The sequence below is a fragment of the Lissotriton vulgaris genome, chromosome 4_1 (assembly GCF_964263255.1).
Source record: "Lissotriton vulgaris chromosome 4_1, aLisVul1.2, whole genome shotgun sequence".
NCBI classification, from domain to species: domain Eukaryota; kingdom Metazoa; phylum Chordata; class Amphibia; order Caudata; family Salamandridae; genus Lissotriton; species Lissotriton vulgaris.
In genome coordinates, this window is record NC_141691.1 from 1,079,350,464 (window position 1) to 1,079,369,006 (window position 18,543).

The following is an 18,543-nucleotide window of genomic DNA, read 5'->3' on the forward strand; positions in this document are numbered from 1 at the left end:
ATCCAGGCATGTTACTCCTTGGCTAAGAAGGAGCCCCCTGTTGGATTGCGGGCTCATTCTACTCGGGCCACGGCGACCATCACTGCCCTGGGCCCGAGGAGTGCCCTTGCAGGACATTTTCCAGGCAGCTACGTGGGCCTCGCTGCACACGTTTGCACAACACTACTGCCTGGACAGCCAAGTCCGGAGGGATGGCTTCTTTGGTCGTTCCGTCCTCCAGGACTTTCTGGTGTGATTATTGGTTCGCAGACCCACCACTGGGGTTGGTATTGCTGGGGTATCTATTCTAAGGTAAGGAATATATCACTAACATGTCTCTTTCAGATGCACAAGTTACTACTTGTGTAACGATATATCTGTAAGAGACATTAGTTAGTGATAGATTCCTTACCGACCAACCCATCCTCCCCGTTCTGCGAACCGATATCTAGGGTTAAGGTCATCCCCCTTCAGGGCCCTAGTTTCATGGCACCAATGTTGGTTCTATCATGGCTCTGCGTATCTGGCGCGGAAAAGCTGTGTATCAGAACTGACGTCAGCGTGCATAGGCGGTGTCTAAGTACTCCGACGATGTCATTCCGGCGCTAACGATGCCAACGACGGACGCGGAGCCGTGGACGACGCCTACCGGCGCGCAGGGGTATTGCTACGCAAAATTTTCCGAATCCAATCTGACGCCTGGGGATATTCTAAGGTAAGGAATCTATCACTAACTAATGTCTCTTACAGATATATCGTTACACAACTAGTAACTTGTGCATTTTGAATATATAACCTGTGTGGTGTCCTTTCATTTGGTATTAAAAGGTCTGCATATGGTAAAACAGCTGGCTTCACATGCCCTCTTGAGTTTAGCCTAAGACTGCTTTTGTCCATGCTACCACTAGGATAGCTGGTCTATAAGGTTGACTTTACTACCATCACCATAAGGGTTGTTTGGACTAGTGCAAGGTGCTCAATAGAATAGTGAACATCATATACCAGGCCAACTTCTCACAACCGTGCGCCTTACAAATGCTGCTTTCATTTCATTTCATTTCATGTCATTTCATTCAAAGCCGTGGAAGTCTGACTCATCCACAATTGTATTTATTGTCACAATCAAAAACAAGCTTGGACAACAATTGCATAATAAATACACCGGCTACAGTACGTTTGGTTAAAGTGTTTTAAGTGTTCATTTGATGATCACACAGTGCAACAAACGTGAGAAAGTCACATGTGCATGTAAATAAAACGAACGACGAAACACAAGGAGGCAGATGTGGTCACGTCAGTCTAATTGTATTTTAGTCAACAGCATTTTGACCTCTAAATGAATTCAAAGTTCATAATCTGAGTCTGCCATTACTCCTTCTGCAGGAGCAACATGGGTTCCCAGTGCCAGTTTCTCACCTCTAGAGACTTTGATGGTTATGGGAAAACAGATGACTCAGTGAGGCAAGTCCAAAACAAATCTCATTTTCAGATTTAGGAGACCGAGATGATAATTGTTAAATGATGCCCCTTCATTGACATTCTCCCTCCTGGCCCTGAATCCATCTGGTTATGTCACCCGGGATAGCCTTTGATTCCTGTCTCATAAAGCTTTATACTGAGTTTTTGGATACTCTTCACCAAGAAATGCAACAGTATTGACGTAAATAATTAATTTACTCTCTTAATTTCTATGCAGGTAAGTACTTAATCAATAATAACTCAATCAGAATGAAAAACAACAGAGTCCGTGGTGTTAGAGTTTCTAAGGGTTTTATTCCTCATAAAGGAATCAGGATATCATGTTCTGACCACCACAGGGGTGTCAGAAGGGATAGAGCGCTTTCGTTTATTAACAATACATAGCTTATATACTTGATTTATACCATAAGAATCAATGTAAGAGGCGTAACAGCTGAGAGAAGACAAGATAACAGTATACACGTGGTACTAATACATCATCAAGAGGCGTAAACTAGGCGTGAACTAGGCGTGTGTGCTAGAAACGTCACTGATAGGTGACGCAAGTGGGTGGCACCAAGGGGTGGTGCTAACAGAATGTTGCAATGTCAGCAGAAATCGGAAGCTTGGATGCGCGCGCAGCTGCATGACGTGTGATTGACGGGGTGCAGGGGACTTGACATTTACACTGACGGAAAGAGACAGAAGTCTGGCATGTCAGATCAACTTGTACTTCTATCATATCTGATATCTGATGTTTAGGAACTATACTATCTGGGCGGAAAGGTCTCTAGGGCAGAAGCTATTCTACGCTAACTGTGGATGCGTGTATAAGCGCCTGAGTGTCTGCATGAGAAGCGTGGGGCACGGGGCCTTCCATGGAAGCATGGCAACAGAGGTTATGTTTTACTTGCGTTAAGACAGGTCGGCCCTTTGGCTCTGCAGCTGGGGAGGATGTTTACAGGATCTAGTAGGCAGGAATGTATTCTCGGGGAGCGGAACAGATAACTCGAAGGTTATAGTCAGTCTTGGCAGAAAGCAGGCTTGAGCTGAGCGCGAGGGGCCGCGCTGAAAGTAGGACAGAGTTCACGAGTACAGAGGTAGCCTGGGCAGAGTCAGGAGCCACAAAAGAGGTTCAGATGGCAGGAATTCAGGGCCTACTCTTGCTAGAGCAGGAAAAATACGAAAAGTGTACCACAAAAAGACGGTGGCATAGCATACTTAGGAACGGACTATATAATCCATTCATGGTGGATCTGAAAGAGGACAAGTTAACGGTGGACGCAAATGTATTTGCGTCTTCATAGCTGGCACAGGAGGGAAGTTACATGCACTTTAAGCTGGTACATGGAGTCGGTGGGGTACGCGCTAGGGAACACAACATGGCCAAAATTTAATTTTCCTCATTCCCTCCTTGTTCCCTACGGACCCTTCATGAAATATCGATCCTCATGAATCGATCAGTCTGTTCTTGTAACATCATTTGTTCTTCTTTCTTTCGGTTACGTTTCGAGTGAAAACTGGAATGTTCAATACAAGAGGTGGCACACAGTCCACAAATAGCTGGCCCACACTGCAGGCACAGGCAGCAACTGAATACTAGGACTAGGCCAATGCCTAGGAAGGATAGGATCTTCCATCCCCAAGCTGTTAACGTTGTCCAGAACCAACCGGACCAAGTCCAGGTGCCTGGATTCTGATGTATCTGATTTGCAATTTTATGAAGACGGGTGATAGCTTGATATACAGATGGTGCATTTTGTGGAATGAAAACACAGCAGCTTGACCCGATGACCTTACAGGCTCCACCTCTATCTGCCAAGATGACGTCAATTACAAGACGATTCTGAAGGACAACAACCCGCATAGCGGACTGCTCTTCTGTTAAGTTACCTAAGGCGGAGGTAGTTTCATTTACTACGGCTTCAAGTGTTCTAGTTAATCTGCGTATTAATTTACTATTCTGAACAGGTCCTAAAAAGAAAAAGAATCCTTTATTAAAGTCAGTGTACTGTTCCCATGCCGTTTCTGTGTAGTCGACAAGGGGGGCATCTCTTCTGGGTCTATTCTTTACTAGATTGCTATTTCTATGGTAATCAGGAGGAGCTAGAAAAACAGGTGGCAGGAGGAATGCAATGTAACAGGTACCATCCCAATCTGGAGGTAGACGTATGTATGCGGTATGACCACAAACAAAGTAAGAATGACTGATAGCTTTGAAAGATGATTTTCCATCATCACTGAATTCGACCACAGTAGTGCATTTACTATGACCTAAGTGTACGGAACCTTTCTTCTTGATACATAATTCACCAGTGACTGGCAGTACTGACATAATAGGTAGAACGGGTGTGGCTTCGGATTCGACAGTAAGAATCATAAGGCTAATTGTATAATTACCTAATCCATACACTTCATTTTCTAGATCAGTTCCTATTCTAGTGGGGAGTCCCTCCTTATCTGGGTAACAGACGTCTAGTAGGACCAAGTTCAGGTTTCCCCAAACCCAACCCCCATCGAAAACAGCAATGTCGGGATCTAAAGAATTAATTATCTTAAACCATGCTCCACAGGAGCCATTGTGAGAGAACGGGTACGGAAAGAGAGGCAGGGCTCCCTTGTAATTCTGGTAGGGAGGGAGTCGGCCACATATCCAGCAATTTGTAGCATTGTTAGTTTGATGAGAATGATGTAACATACTAATGAATGTATTGTTGCGCAGCGCGAGTCTGTAGGAAAGCTCATGAGGAGGTAACTCACTAAAAGTGTGTTCAGCAGAGACATTGTAAGCAGATTGTTCACGCTTGAAAATAGGATAGTAGATAGGTAATAAGATGCTAGCAATAATAATTAAAACACTGAGAATAAACATGATTAATAGTGTCACTATGCAGTGACTACGAAGTGATTTGCAATATGTACGTTTCTTTGCTTCTCTCTCTCTAACTCGATCTAGGGGATACATGTCAGAAACTATTTAACCGATTCACCTAGGGGAGGACTTAAACAATTAAACTGTCTGACTTGCTAGATCGCAATTTCATACGATATTGTTCTTGAAGAGTTTTTTCTCGCTTGGATTCGGTAAAGTCTTTGTTAACACAGTCTTTGGTGGGGGTGGGTGTGTCTTGTTCCGGTTTCAGTCCTGGGAATGTTTTGATATGGCTTAGGTGGACCCACCCCTTTCTGCCTTCCAATTTGACTGCGGTCTTCGTGGTAAGAAGAACGGTCTTCGGAGACTTCCAGCGGGGCTCCAACGGACTTTTTCTGTCGAAGTTTCGGACGAGGACAATATCCCCGGGACGGACGTCATGCGGCTTCACATCAGTGTTGTCAGGGAAAGCTGCGGCAACCTGTGAACGACATGATTGGAGTGCAGACATCAAGGAGGCAAGGTAATCTGTCAACATATTAGAATCAACATCAGTAATCTTTTTAGGAATGGGCGTCCCCCACATATTCGGTGGTCTGCCAAAGACCACCTCGTACGGGGATAGCCCTGATCTCGAATGGGCGACCATTCTCATATAGAATAGTGCCACTGGCAGGGCGACTATCCAGTCGACCCCTTTTTCCTGACATATTTTGGCAAGGCGGATCTTTAATGTCTGATTATGCCTTTCTACAAGGCCTGCTGCTTCTGGATGTCGGACACAATGGAACTTCCACTGGTATCCCAGTAACAAGGAAACTTGCTTCATTAATTCGGATGAGAATGGCTGACCGTTATCTGAGTACACGACACGAGGCATGCCGTATCGTGGGAAGAATTCACGAACCAACTGTTTGGCAGTGGTCGGAGCAGTGTAATCTGGGACTGGGTATGCTTCGGTCCAGCGGGACAGAGCACAGACAACTACGAGAACATATTTAAATCCTCGACAACGGTCCATCTGGATATAATCCATCTGGAGGACTTCAAAAGGGTGATCGGGAGGATGAAATCCACCTTGCTCTACAGGGACGCTTTTACCTGGATTGAACTGACAACAGATCATGCAAGTACGCACTTTCTGTTTTGCTGCTGCTCGTAAGTGTTTATTGCTAGCAACTAGCATTGCTTTCTCTCCTAGGTGGGCAGGACTATGTGCTGTATTTATCATGACTTGAACCATAGAGTCAGGGAGAAACCATGTAGATTTTCCCTTCGTCATCCAACCTTGATCTGTCTGGATCCCTCCTAGTTCGATCCATTTCTTTATTTCGTCTGCAGTAGCATGTGTCTGAATGTCAATAACATCTAGTGTGGGATCTCTGACTGTCATACAGTTTGTCGGATCTGTTGTCTTTGTCGTGTCAGTTGTCTGAGTGTGAGTCAGTGCTGTATGTTTTGCTGTCTGATCTGCCAGGTCGTTACCCTGGGAAACAGAATCTGTGACTTTAGTATGTGCTTTACACTTCATGACGGATATGGCTGAAGGCAGATGTATTGCTTCTAACAGTGCTTGAATGAGAGGACCATGCTGTATCTTTGTACCATGAGAGGTCAGGAAACCTCGTTCCTGCCAGAGCATGCCGAAGTCGTGTACGACTCCGAACGCATAACGGGAATCAGTGTATATGTTAACATTTCTATTCTTGGCTAGAATACAGGCTCGGGTCAGAGCAATGAGCTCTGCCGCTTGAGCAGACAGTGTATCAATACGATGTGTTTCTTTAACTTCAGTTTCAGTGGTCACGGCATACGCGGCCACTAACTCTCCTGTACTTGTTCTCATGCATGAACCATCCACATAAAGTGTCAGGTCTGGATTTGTCAATGGAACATCTGTTAAATCTCGTCGGGGCTTTGTTACTGCATTAATGATCTCTATACAATCATGTGGAGCTGGATCTGTCATAACTGTAGGTAACAATGTCGCTGGGTTCAAGATACTGCAGCGTCTTATTTCTATGTGTGGCTGGAATAATGTCAATTCATAACCTGTCAGTCGTGCTATAGTCAAGTGTTGAGTCTGGGTTCTGTTTAACAGAACCTCTACAGAATGTGGAACTTGTACTGTTAACTGATGACCTAGAACAATTGAGTCGCTTTGTCTGATTGCTAACGCTGTTGCTGCTACTGACTTTAAACACGCAGGGAGTGCCTGTGCTACCGAATCCAATGTACTTGAAAAATAAGCGCAAGGCTTATGTGAACCTGCTTGATCTTGAGTGAGGACAGACAACGCTGTACCGTCACGTTCTGTAACAAAAAGTGTAAACGGTTTGCTGTAACATGGTGTTGCTAAAACTGGTGCTTGGCATAAAGCTTTCTTTAATTCCTCAAAGGCTTGTGTGTGTTCCTGAGTCCAAGGGAGGACAGTCGAAGTCGCTGCCTCCTGTGTCGTTAACTGAATGAGTGGTTTAGCTAGAAAGGCATATTGAGGAATCCATTGTCTGCAGTACGAGGTGAGGCCTATGAAGGCCCGCACTTCCTTTTGTGTCTGGGGTCGTGGCATGTTTACAATTAACTGAATGCGATCGGGAGTGAGCTGTCTCCCCACTTTGGACAGCAAGTGACCCAAGTACACAACTTGCTGAACACAGAATTGTAGCTTCGAAGGAGACACCTTGTGTCCCTTGTCGGCTAGGAAATGCAAAACTGTTAGTGATGCTTGTTCACATTCGGGTTCACTTCGTGCGGTGATCAGTAGATCATCGACGTACTGCAGTAAAGCGGTATTAACTGGCATTTGAATACAATCTAGTTGTCTTTTCAGTGCTTGACTATAGATGCTGGGGCTTTCTGTAAATCCTTGAGGTGCGCGGGAAAATTTGAAACTTCGTCCATTTAAACTGAATCCGAAGAGATATTGGCTCTCCGGGTCAATAGGTACACTGAAGAAAGCGTTTTTGAGATCGATCACAGTAAAGAACGTTGCTTCTGAATCAATAGCAGTCAATAGGGAAGAGATATCGGGGACCACAGGATACTGTGGTACAATACATTTGTTCAGTTCTCGAAGGTCAATCACCAGCCGATATACCGGTGGTGCATTGCGGTCTGTACGTTTAAGGATTGGAATGATGGGTGAATTGCAGATATTGGAGTCGGTCTCTACGACCACTCCCTGGGCAATAAGCTCTTCAATGATTTTCAGTAAAGCCACTACAGCATCGGGTGGTAACTTGTATTGTCTGATTCTGGGTAGAACAACTCCTGTCTTGAGTGTAACACGATATGGAGTGATATACATACAACCTACATCAGCTGGGCCTTTTGCCCATAAGTGATCTGGTACATTTTTCAATCTGACATCAAAGTCACGTAAAACATAATGACCCTTGAAATCCCGTAGAAAGAGTCTGACTCCTTCCGGGGAACAGCATATGATAGCTCCTAGAGCCTTCAGTGTTTTAATTCCTAACAGATTTTCGGGACATGATTTCGTAAGTAACAAATCTGTAACTCGAGATAATGGACCCACAGCTAGTGGTACTGGTTCCGATACTTCATTTACAATAGGCTGTCCTGAAAAACCAAGGGAAACATTCTGTGAGCCTGAGAGGGGTGCCCCTGGGACTTCATTGTGACTTATAGTAGTGCGACTTGCCCCTGTGTCAATCAAAAACTTTCTGTCTTTTCCTAATACGTGACTGTGTACATAAGGACCTTCTTGATCTACAGGAATTTCAATAAGAGGCAAATCACTTTCCCTCCCTAGGCTGTTTCATGTATATCGCTGATAATCTGGATATGCCGACTGGGCATACTGGTACATCTGTTGTGAGACTTGCCGAGTTGCGGCAGCGGGCTGTGTCTGAGCATGCTGTGGCTGCGGTACTGCTACTGTCTGTACTGTATGGGACTGATCATGCATAGGCTGTGTATTCTGCATTGGCGGTTCGTTCTGTGAGGTCTGTTTATGACCCTGTTCATGTCTAGGCGGACGCGGTCTTTCTTTAGTTTTACCTGTCTCGATGTTATGTTTCAGGACTGGACATTCATGTACGTAGTGACCTGGCTGCTTGCAATAATTACATGTCCCTTTAACGGGAGCGGCAGAATGATTTGTCTGGGCCCCACCTTTTCTATGACCGTCGGCTGGAATCGTCTGAGCTACTAACATTTTCATTTTCGTGTCTTTCATACGTTTCTGTTCCTGATCTTGTTCTTCCCTAATTCTGTTCTGGTGATATTGTAACATTTGTAACATCTGGGATGGCGTATTTGCCTGCCAAGTACTTTCAACTTTGTATACTCTATTTTTGACTAATGGTAGGGCATTCTCAACTAATTTCGTTACAAAAAGGTGTGGATATGACTCGCTACTAGTTTTTAGACCACTATTGATAATGAAACATTTCTCGAATCTTGAATAAAAGTCACTAGTATCTTCATCTTGTTTCTGTTTACAGGACGAGATTGCGTCCCAATCTTCCTTTCTTGTTGTCAATAGTCTTGGCAAAACCTGTACTATTAAACCTGGTAATGCTTTAGTCTTATCCCCAAGGCCTACCCCTGGGACTCGTTTGCTTTCTTCGTCTTCTATTTCTGCCCATGCTATCTTTGACTCTCCCACCTCCCAATCTTTCTCCTTTAATTTCTCGTAAATGCCCGTGGGCAACAGTACTTTCAACATTTTCATAATATCATCATACGTGTAATCTCCCATCAGTAACATGTCTTTAAGCTCTCTATGAAAACCTGCAGGGTCTTTATCATGGCACGGAACTAATTTCTTCATTTCTAACAGTTCTAACTTAGTCAGTGGTGTGTGAACATACACACGCTTCAAGCGTTGGTCCTCACCCATAACTGGATGTACTTCTCGTAAAGGATTCTGACTTTCAATGCCACCACCGCATTGCATGTGGTACGTTTTTCTTTCTGGAGGCGGGGCGGGAACATATTCAGAGCTTAGGAAGGTGTAATACTTACGTCGTTGTTCTAGAATTATTTGTATTAATTTGGTACTGAAACCTCTCCATCTATCCATGAGTAGTGCTTCTAATGTTTCGTGTAAGGGACCTGGATCAGAATGATGGTTTCTGAACTTGATGAGGAGGTGCTGAATCATATATTCACCTGCTATTTTCTGCTCTTCCGGGGAGAGGTTCAAGAATGTCTGCACTAACGTGTCATCATTATACATGTCTGGGTTCTCGGCCCATAACACAGCTGACCGGGCTAATTCCTGTTCATCCATAGAATTGAGTACATGGTACCCCATTCGGTCTCGAAGCCTTTTATCAGTTTCCTGGAACTGATGTTCAGAAGAATTCGGATTTGTTAACTCAGAGAGAAAGACTCTCTTGCTTTCTGGACGGACACCCTTCCTAAGGTAGGCTCCCCTACCTACATATGCTATAGTATCTGTAGATTTTCCTGATGCTTCATGTTCATCTTCCTCCTCGGAGGAAGTTTTATCATTGTCTTCCTGGTGTGCAGTCAATACTGCCTTTCTAATTTTCTGGGACATACTGGCTATGCAAGCCCCCTTATCATGCCTTGCGTCTGCTATATTTTGACCCCACTTGTTTAATGCGTCTAATTCACTTTGATCTGTCCCGGGCCTGTCTCGTTCTCTTATTACACAATTTATGAAAAATCGTAATATCTGTGCTTGAATGTCAACTTTCTGTTTATGCATGGCAGCTTTGACACTTTCGGGGTCTTTCCCTGTCAGTATGAACTTATATAGTCTGTCGAGAGTTTCCTGCATTCCTACATAGCATAGCAAGTTATCGGTGGCAGATCTTAATCGTAGTGATGCCAATATCATTAAATCGTCTTTTCCGGGTACTGGATCATATCTGCAAACTGACATCTTATCTTTGAATGCGTCTAGGCGGGATAAGTGGGGAGACTGGAAAGGATTCTGCGTGTCCCTTAAATTTAATCTGTGTGTCGGTGGCGGGGTCTGAAGACCCGCTGTCGCACCTCTTGAGGCGGATGCTTGGGCATTATCTCTCCGCGGAGTCTGGATCTGAGTCTGAATTTGTCGTTTAGTAAGATCAGGTAGGACTGGTTTCGGTAGGTCTGTTTTGAGTACGGGGAGTGGCGGAGCTGTCGGAACAGAGGAGGTCTGTCGCGGTACCGGCGGAACCGGATCTGGGGGCGTAGTGCCACCCCCATCCCTGTCAGTAGGCAGGGCACGAACAGGCAGATTGGTATAAGCTGGTACTACATCCTCTAGATATGAATTCAGGAATATGTCTTTAGTAGTTTTATGCATTACTTTAGTTGGAACTAATGGTGTCGGTAAGTTTTTCGGTATCTCTGATTGGGTTTCAGATGTGCCATCTGCTGCAAGATACATACCGTTTACAAGATTATTTCGGGCACGGTCTATTTGTTCTGTTTTTACTCGGATCCCTTCAGTAACTAATTCGTTTTCTTGTTCTTTATCTGATTCTTTAAGTCTATCCTCTCTACGGAGTGCTTTGTCAGCACGCTTACGTGATTCTTTACGCCAAAATTCTATGGCGTCCTTCTGAGATTGTCTAGCTTTCTTTTTCCATAATGCTTCTTCTACCCTCATGATGCACTCGGCATCCCACGTTCCAGTGACCGGCCATCTGTGTCTTTCGTCTAGGTGTTTGGTGTAATCGGCCCATAAATCTAGATATAATATGGCATCTATGCCATGTTTCTGATACATAAAATTGCCTGGAGTGTCCCTAGGGTGGATAGGAATTTCTTCCTCCAGTAACCCTTTCCTAGTTCCTATCTGTTTTAACTTGTTGAAGAACGGCATCTTGCTTACTTATTACTGAACGCTAGATCTTTATTCCTTAATACGAGTTTACAGCTAGTTGATACAAGAAACACAATAATACACAATTTAAACAGTCGCATTCATACCACAACATTAATCACATAGAAACATTGAAGACATAGATGACTACCCCCCTATACTGGATGTACTGCTCAACAGTACGGATACACTGGTGTAACAGTGCAGAAATTCGGAATACTTGATATACTGCTAAACAGTACAGATACACTGCCTAAAAACAGTGCAGACCGGACTTGCGTACCCAAACCCGTCTAGATACGACCCAGCAATGGTACTCACCGGGAAGCACGGAAAACAGAAGGCCTCGGAAAACTCGACTGGACTCGACTCGGTACTTCGGAAGACTTCGGAAAACTTCGGAAAACTTCGGAAAACTGGTGGGCCTCTTCACACCTCGGACCTTGCTTCTTTCGGCTGGGCTCTGGTCGGGATCCTCCGCACTCCTCACCGCCTCGTCTGGGCACTGATCGCAGTCTTCGTCACCTCCATGGGTCAGAGGGAGATGCAGGAAATCCTGCCAGTACACGTGTGTTCCGTCTAACTGATGGCAGGGGACAGAGTTTGCAACGCACCAACCGGCGCGTGAGGTGGGGGAGGGGTCCCTGTTCGGGCGCCAAAATGACGTAAATAATTAATTTACTCTCTTAATTTCTATGCAGGTAAGTACTTAATCAATAATAACTCAATCAGAATGAAAAACAACAGAGTCCGTGGTGTTAGAGTTTCTAAGGGTTTTATTCCTCATAAAGGAATCAGGATATCATGTTCTGACCACCACAGGGGTGTCAGAAGGGATAGAGCGCTTTCGTTTATTAACAATACATAGCTTATATACTTGATTTATACCATAAGAATCAATGTAAGAGGCGTAACAGCTGAGAGAAGACAAGATAACAGTATACACGTGGTACTAATACATCATCAAGAGGCGTAAACTAGGCGTGAACTAGGCGTGTGTGCTAGAAACGTCACTGATAGGTGACGCAAGTGGGTGGCACCAAGGGGTGGTGCTAACAGAATGTTGCAATGTCAGCAGAAATCGGAAGCTTGGATGCGCGCGCAGCTGCATGACGTGTGATTGACGGGGTGCAGGGGACTTGACATTTACACTGACGGAAAGAGACAGAAGTCTGGCATGTCAGATCAACTTGTACTTCTATCATATCTGATATCTGATGTTTAGGAACTATACTATCTGGGCGGAAAGGTCTCTAGGGCAGAAGCTATTCTACGCTAACTGTGGATGCGTGTATAAGCGCCTGAGTGTCTGCATGAGAAGCGTGGGGCACGGGGCCTTCCATGGAAGCATGGCAACAGAGGTTATGTTTTACTTGCGTTAAGACAGGTCGGCCCTTTGGCTCTGCAGCTGGGGAGGATGTTTACAGGATCTAGTAGGCAGGAATGTATTCTCGGGGAGCGGAACAGATAACTCGAAGGTTATAGTCAGTCTTGGCAGAAAGCAGGCTTGAGCTGAGCGCGAGGGGCCGCGCTGAAAGTAGGACAGAGTTCACGAGTACAGAGGTAGCCTGGGCAGAGTCAGGAGCCACAAAAGAGGTTCAGATGGCAGGAATTCAGGGCCTACTCTTGCTAGAGCAGGAAAAATACGAAAAGTGTACCACAAAAAGACGGTGGCATAGCATACTTAGGAACGGACTATATAATCCATTCATGGTGGATCTGAAAGAGGACAAGTTAACGGTGGACGCAAATGTATTTGCGTCTTCATAGCTGGCACAGGAGGGAAGTTACATGCACTTTAAGCTGGTACATGGAGTCGGTGGGGTACGCGCTAGGGAACACAACATGGCCAAAATTTAATTTTCCTCAGTATGGAGTGTCATCGCATCTAAGAAAACACTAAAGTTCAGGGTACTTAAACCCAAAGTAACTTCCACTCATTTTAACAACTTGAAGGCACAGTCACCCTTGGCTTATAACCACGTAGATTATAACTATTTATTGCATTTCAGATGCTAAAATGTATTTTTAAAACCGGAGGATTTTTTTTATGTGATAATAAATATTTAAACTTTTGAAGTTTATCCTGTTTGAATTTGTACGGGCTGGAATCGTTCGAAAGGTTATAAATGTTGGGGTGCTGGGCCTCACTGGAAAACTATTGTTAGCGGACGGTCACTTTCTCTTAATGATTTATTCTGACCTAATTTCAAGATGCTCCTGAAATGCTCTGAACCCATTTCTGGAACACTGCTAATTCCCCCACGCACAAAAACATTTCTTATGCCATAGTCTTTCCTCTTTGCTTCTTCCATACAGAAAAATATGCTAGTTCCTTCCCCCAACTCGAGTGAGGGCTTCCCATCGGTTTCAGCATATGGGGGACCTCCTTCCTTCAGATTTCTTCCCTTTCTACAAAAAAGATCAGCCATCTGAGAATCGCTGTGGCAGTGGGTGAGCGAGGTGCTGGTATTTACTGTACTGTTTTCGTTAGATGGCAGAAGGTGTACTTGTGTACTGCACCCAGCAGTAACTCAAGTGAAACTGACATTTTTCTGCTTGTTCCATTTGTCCTCAGTTTCTAGAGTCCCAGTTTAGGTGGAGGAGGAGGGTGGGTGGGCATTTCCTTCCTGTGTTTCAAAACGAGGGAATACATCATGGCTTTTGTTGTGTACATCTGTGATGGGACATGATACACCATGATAATTTCAATTGCTGTCGTCCAAGGATTGACCCTGGCATAACAAAATATGTCAGAATCATAAATTAAATTGTTTTGAAAATGTTTAGTATTTTTATTTGTTTTAACAATTTACCATTTGTCACCTGCTTTTTCTTATGTCCTTTCTTTTATATTGCTCTCTTTAAATCCCTATTTAGGGAGTCTGCTATTTCCAGTAACAAGACCCCGCACAACAGCTCCATCAGTCACATAGAAACAGTTCTTCAGCAGCTGGATGAAGCTCAATCTCAAATGGAAGAGCTATTTCAGGAACGCAAAATCAAACTGGAGCTCTTCTTGCAGCTACGAATATTCGAGAGGGATGCTATTGATGTAAGACTGCATTATGGTCTTTTTTTGTGCCAGCTTTTAGCTTGTTCTCCTACTTATTTGAATAGTTTATTCTCTTTAGAGCATATGCATTGTATGGTAGTGAGACATTGATTTGCTAGCTTGCCTGTTACTGAGAATCTGGTATTGGGCAATAATAGACCATTACTGAGCTAGGGGATTGAACATATATTTTTGGTTTTTCCGTATTAAACTTTGTGCATATGTTATGCTGTAGACAAAGATGGATTATGAACACTAAAATAGATATGCGTGGGCCTAATTTGTGATACACAAAATGTCTTGCTATTGTAAATTACTCTTAGGTTAGTAAAAGGTTTGAATTAGGGTTGGCATTTACCTTCATATATTAAGTGTGTGCATGGAAAACCTTACTTTTATGTAGGATAAAACATTTTCTGTGAGGTAAAAACAAACCAAAAAATATTATGTCCATACTAATAATCTATATCCTGTTGAGAAACCCAGGAATCATCTTGTCGGTGCTGGTAACAACATAACTGTCCCTGCTAAATAGAAAATCTGAAGGATTTTCAGATTCATTGCAGGAACGAAAACACCTTTACCCAGTATGCAAGCCAATAAAAGGAACCTCTGACAATTTGACCTCCTGTTTCATTCCTTGCTGGCTCATAGGTTAGGAATAGATTTTACAAATCATGGTTATCTTAGCTTTCCTCTTCCTTAATTGACCAACTGTGTGGAAATATCCGCAATGGGGCTGAATTAAGCCCAATTTTGTAGCTAAGATGAAAGGCAGTGTACTGACATTTCTAGAACTAGAACCATCACTCAAAAATAGTACAGCCGTCACTAGGCCTCCCATTCCTCCCCTCCCCCCTCACCAGTATCCTTTTCATCACTTAAGGGCAGCACAGGCGACATTAGGCCTCCCAGTGTTCCTCCCCCAGGACCCTTTCCATGCTCCTATCCCACAGCAAGCCCGAGACCACCGGTGGAGCAGACAAAACCACCAACAACTAAAAGACCCCCAGCGATGTCTTGCAAGATCTTCTAAACATTACCAAATAAGTGTATCCCTGCCTTGTGTATGTTGGCATATAGGTTACTGGACTATTTGTGATGGCCTCCTTTATCGCATAAGTGCACACAGTACTCCTCTTTGAGAAGTTAGGTGCTATGCAGTTAGTTAGATGTTCTATTTCACCCTCCCCTCCTACAGGGCTACATTTATCCTACATGCTTGATTTATGTGCTGCTACCTGATATCTGATAGTCTTCTAGCCCCGGATTTGTTACTTTTGATTTCCCACATGTCAGACTGGATCCCGGGGATTTTTCATGAGCAGTGTCCCTGTGCTCTGGTAGGTTGCGTTGATCGGCTCTGTGTACGTTGTCGGCATCGTCCACACTGGAAGTGACATCATAGTACCCATATAGGCGTCACCTAGGCGCGCTGACGTCAGCTTTTTTCTTTCTGTAACATCCACCACTGATCCAGGGAAGTGCTAACCGCAGCATTTTTTGCCTGGATTTATTAAAATTTCTTCCGTGGTTTTTGAGGTTTTCCTCCTTGGTGTGATAGGAATATGTCATCTTAGAAGACCGGACTCAATCCTTGCTGAGCCTGTCATTGACCGATGTCGGTGGCAGATCTGTACTGTGTCTGCCTGTTGTGTCTAGAGCTTGACCACGATCCATGCTCTGATTGTCATGCCATGAATCTGAAAGCTTTGAGGGATTAGTCCCTGAAGCTCATCACAGACGATCAAGCAAATCAAGGTCCCAGTCGAGATGAAGGCCCTGGAGTTTTTGTAGAGTTCGAAATAGTAATTGTCCCACTGCAAGTCCTCAGGACACTCTGGTTAGTCGAGGCACAAGAAAAAGAGCAAGAAGCATGAGCAGTCTTCGACTTCTTCTTGTGCGTCCACTAATACAACGAGGGAGCTCAATATTGAAGACCTGATTCCTCGTAACTTGCTCCTGGGCCAACTCCACACCTCCCCGACTTTCGGGGAGCTGGAGCGGCCCCCGCCCACTAAAAAAGTTCTATGAGACAATGCACCTTTTTTTTTTAATAAACCTTTTTTGTTGCCATTTGTAATATATTCCTGTCAGAACCATTTGACTAAATGACTTGCGGTGCCCATGATCACTAAACATTGGAGAACTGCATGTGTCCCCCGCTCCCATTGCCCATCCAGCCACAGGTCTCCAAATGTTAGCGCCAATGCTTTGTACGTCAAAAACTGGCTAAGCCAGTGCCTTAAAAGGAGTACCAGTAGACCTCCGCAGGCATTGCAACATTGCAAAGCAATCTTCAGCAAAACCCCAAGGTGGGGAATCACCACTGCCGAGTGTAATAGCTTTGCCAGCAGAGATCCCTGGTTTATCAGCCAACCCCACAGGTCACAGTTCCTCCTGCTGAGCTCCATAAAGCCAATGAAAATATCATTCAAAATCAGGAGCACCCAGGCCTTCCTCCTCTGGGGGTCTCCAGAGAACCTCCAAAGAGACTTTATGGCGACCACGGTTCCATACCAGTTTCCTAAGAAGTGTGTCTGATAGTTTAAACCGGGAACATGATATCTTGACCAGGAGGAAATTAAAAAAGAATTTAAGAGCCTTGGCAGCATAATCATCTTGGATAATGAGATCTGAGCCATGACGGGCAATTTAAAAATCTTCAGGAATGGACACATGACTTCAGGGACCTGAGAGCGTTCCATAGGTTACCCTCCTGAGGTCGTCTAGTGATGAAACACCCTTATTCTCAAGTATCTGATGGGCAACAGTGACCAGGACAGACCCTGGAGCAGTTCCTGTGGCATTTGAGCACCAGCTGACATGGGAAACAGGTATGTCTAAGCTTTATTGACATGGAGTCCACAAAGGGTTGCAAACTCACTAAACCAGGTCAATGCATCTGTATTCCCAGTGGGGCCATCATGCAGGTATGGCAGTAGATTGTCAGCATACATGGATATGATATGTTCCCTACTCTTCACTTTCACTCCATACCCAGCTCCTTTTTGATGGAAACGTTCAGCCAATGGCTCAATGGCCAAGGCTTATGCAGAAGGAACAAAGGGCACGCCTGCCTGGCTTTTTTACTCCTGCCGTAGGATTCGTGTATAACCCATTTAACCCAGTTCTCGCCCAGCCCCATCTTAAGCATGAAATGTCCCATCTCACTGAGTCGAAGGCCTTTTCAAGATCTACCAACATAATAGTGGCGTTGGGGCGATGGCATACTTCAGAGTGGTATAATACATGGTACAACCAATGGAGGTTCAAGGATGTATTCTGTTTCTTGCTAGAGATCAAAAAATTATTATGTTCAAGGCATGTGTACTGTAGATACACATGCTTTCCATACTCCTGCCATCTAGCGTTGGATCCAGATATTTGCAAGTTATTTTTCTTCGAAGAAGTCTTTCCAGTCACGAGGTAAGGTGACTCCTCCCTTTGGTGATAGTACACATGGGCATCGACTCCATTTTTAGATTGTTTTCTTTCCGCCATTGGGTTCTGACGTGTATTGCAGTGCTCGGATTCAAAAACGTTAATCAGGATCCCTTCGGTGCACAATTCACTCTACACTCGTTGGTATTGTTTCGATTGCGTCTTCCACCTTCTGCGTGTCGAAATTCGGAAAACATTCATTATCCAGTCGGGAAACTCTAGCTCGTTTTCCTCTATCTATTTCTACTTAAAAATCAAATGTCAAGTCTTCTGCGATGGAACGGACACGTTTCAATTCTGTCCTCTGTGCCATTCCAAATACCCATGCACCAACTATCATAAGGTCTGTAACCTCTGTCTCTCCCTAAGCATAAATAAGAAGAACGCAACGCTTGTCGGTCATTTCAATCCAAAAAGACTCTGCAGGACCGGCGGGCTCGATGAATGTAATGTAAATGTGACTTATAAAGCGCAAACTCATGCCTTAGCATGTCGTGGCGCTGTCGAAGTCTGATTTTGGCTGAGGCAATGTCATTGTCGGCTCAAGCAGGTGTGCAAATATCTTCTACTCCTATGTGAAGAGCTAGGTCTTTAAGGCTTTTCTGAAGGAAAGTAGAGAGGGGGCAGCTTTTAGTGTCAATGGGAGACTGTTCCAAAGCCCCCCATAGCTTTCCTAAATGGGGGGACAATCAGGTTCCTGGCAGAGCCTGAGCGAAGTGTCATTGCTGGGATGTGCCATTTAGGTTACTTCTTAAAATGGTCTGGCCCGAGTCTGTGCAGTGATGTATAGGCCAGACAGAGAGCCTTGAAACAACAGCGTTGCTTGACTGACAACCTGTGTAATTTCCTGATGGCTCCTCTGGCCGACTGGTGTTTCGGAATTTTAAAAAGAAAGCAAGCCACAGTGTTTTACAATGTCTGAAG

At 44.4% G+C, this 18,543-nt stretch overlaps 1 protein-coding gene across 1 annotated transcript in view; it reads left to right on the top strand.

The window, feature by feature from the left end:
• Positions 1 to 18,543, top strand: part of TRIO (trio Rho guanine nucleotide exchange factor) — a 5,246,815-nt gene that overhangs the window by 1,816,955 nt on the left and 3,411,317 nt on the right. The window contains exon 13 of the mRNA XM_086965300.1: positions 14,001 to 14,175. Within this exon, the coding sequence (XP_086821426.1) occupies positions 14,001 to 14,175 (175 nt within the window). The remainder of the gene's footprint in view (positions 1 to 14,000; positions 14,176 to 18,543) is intronic.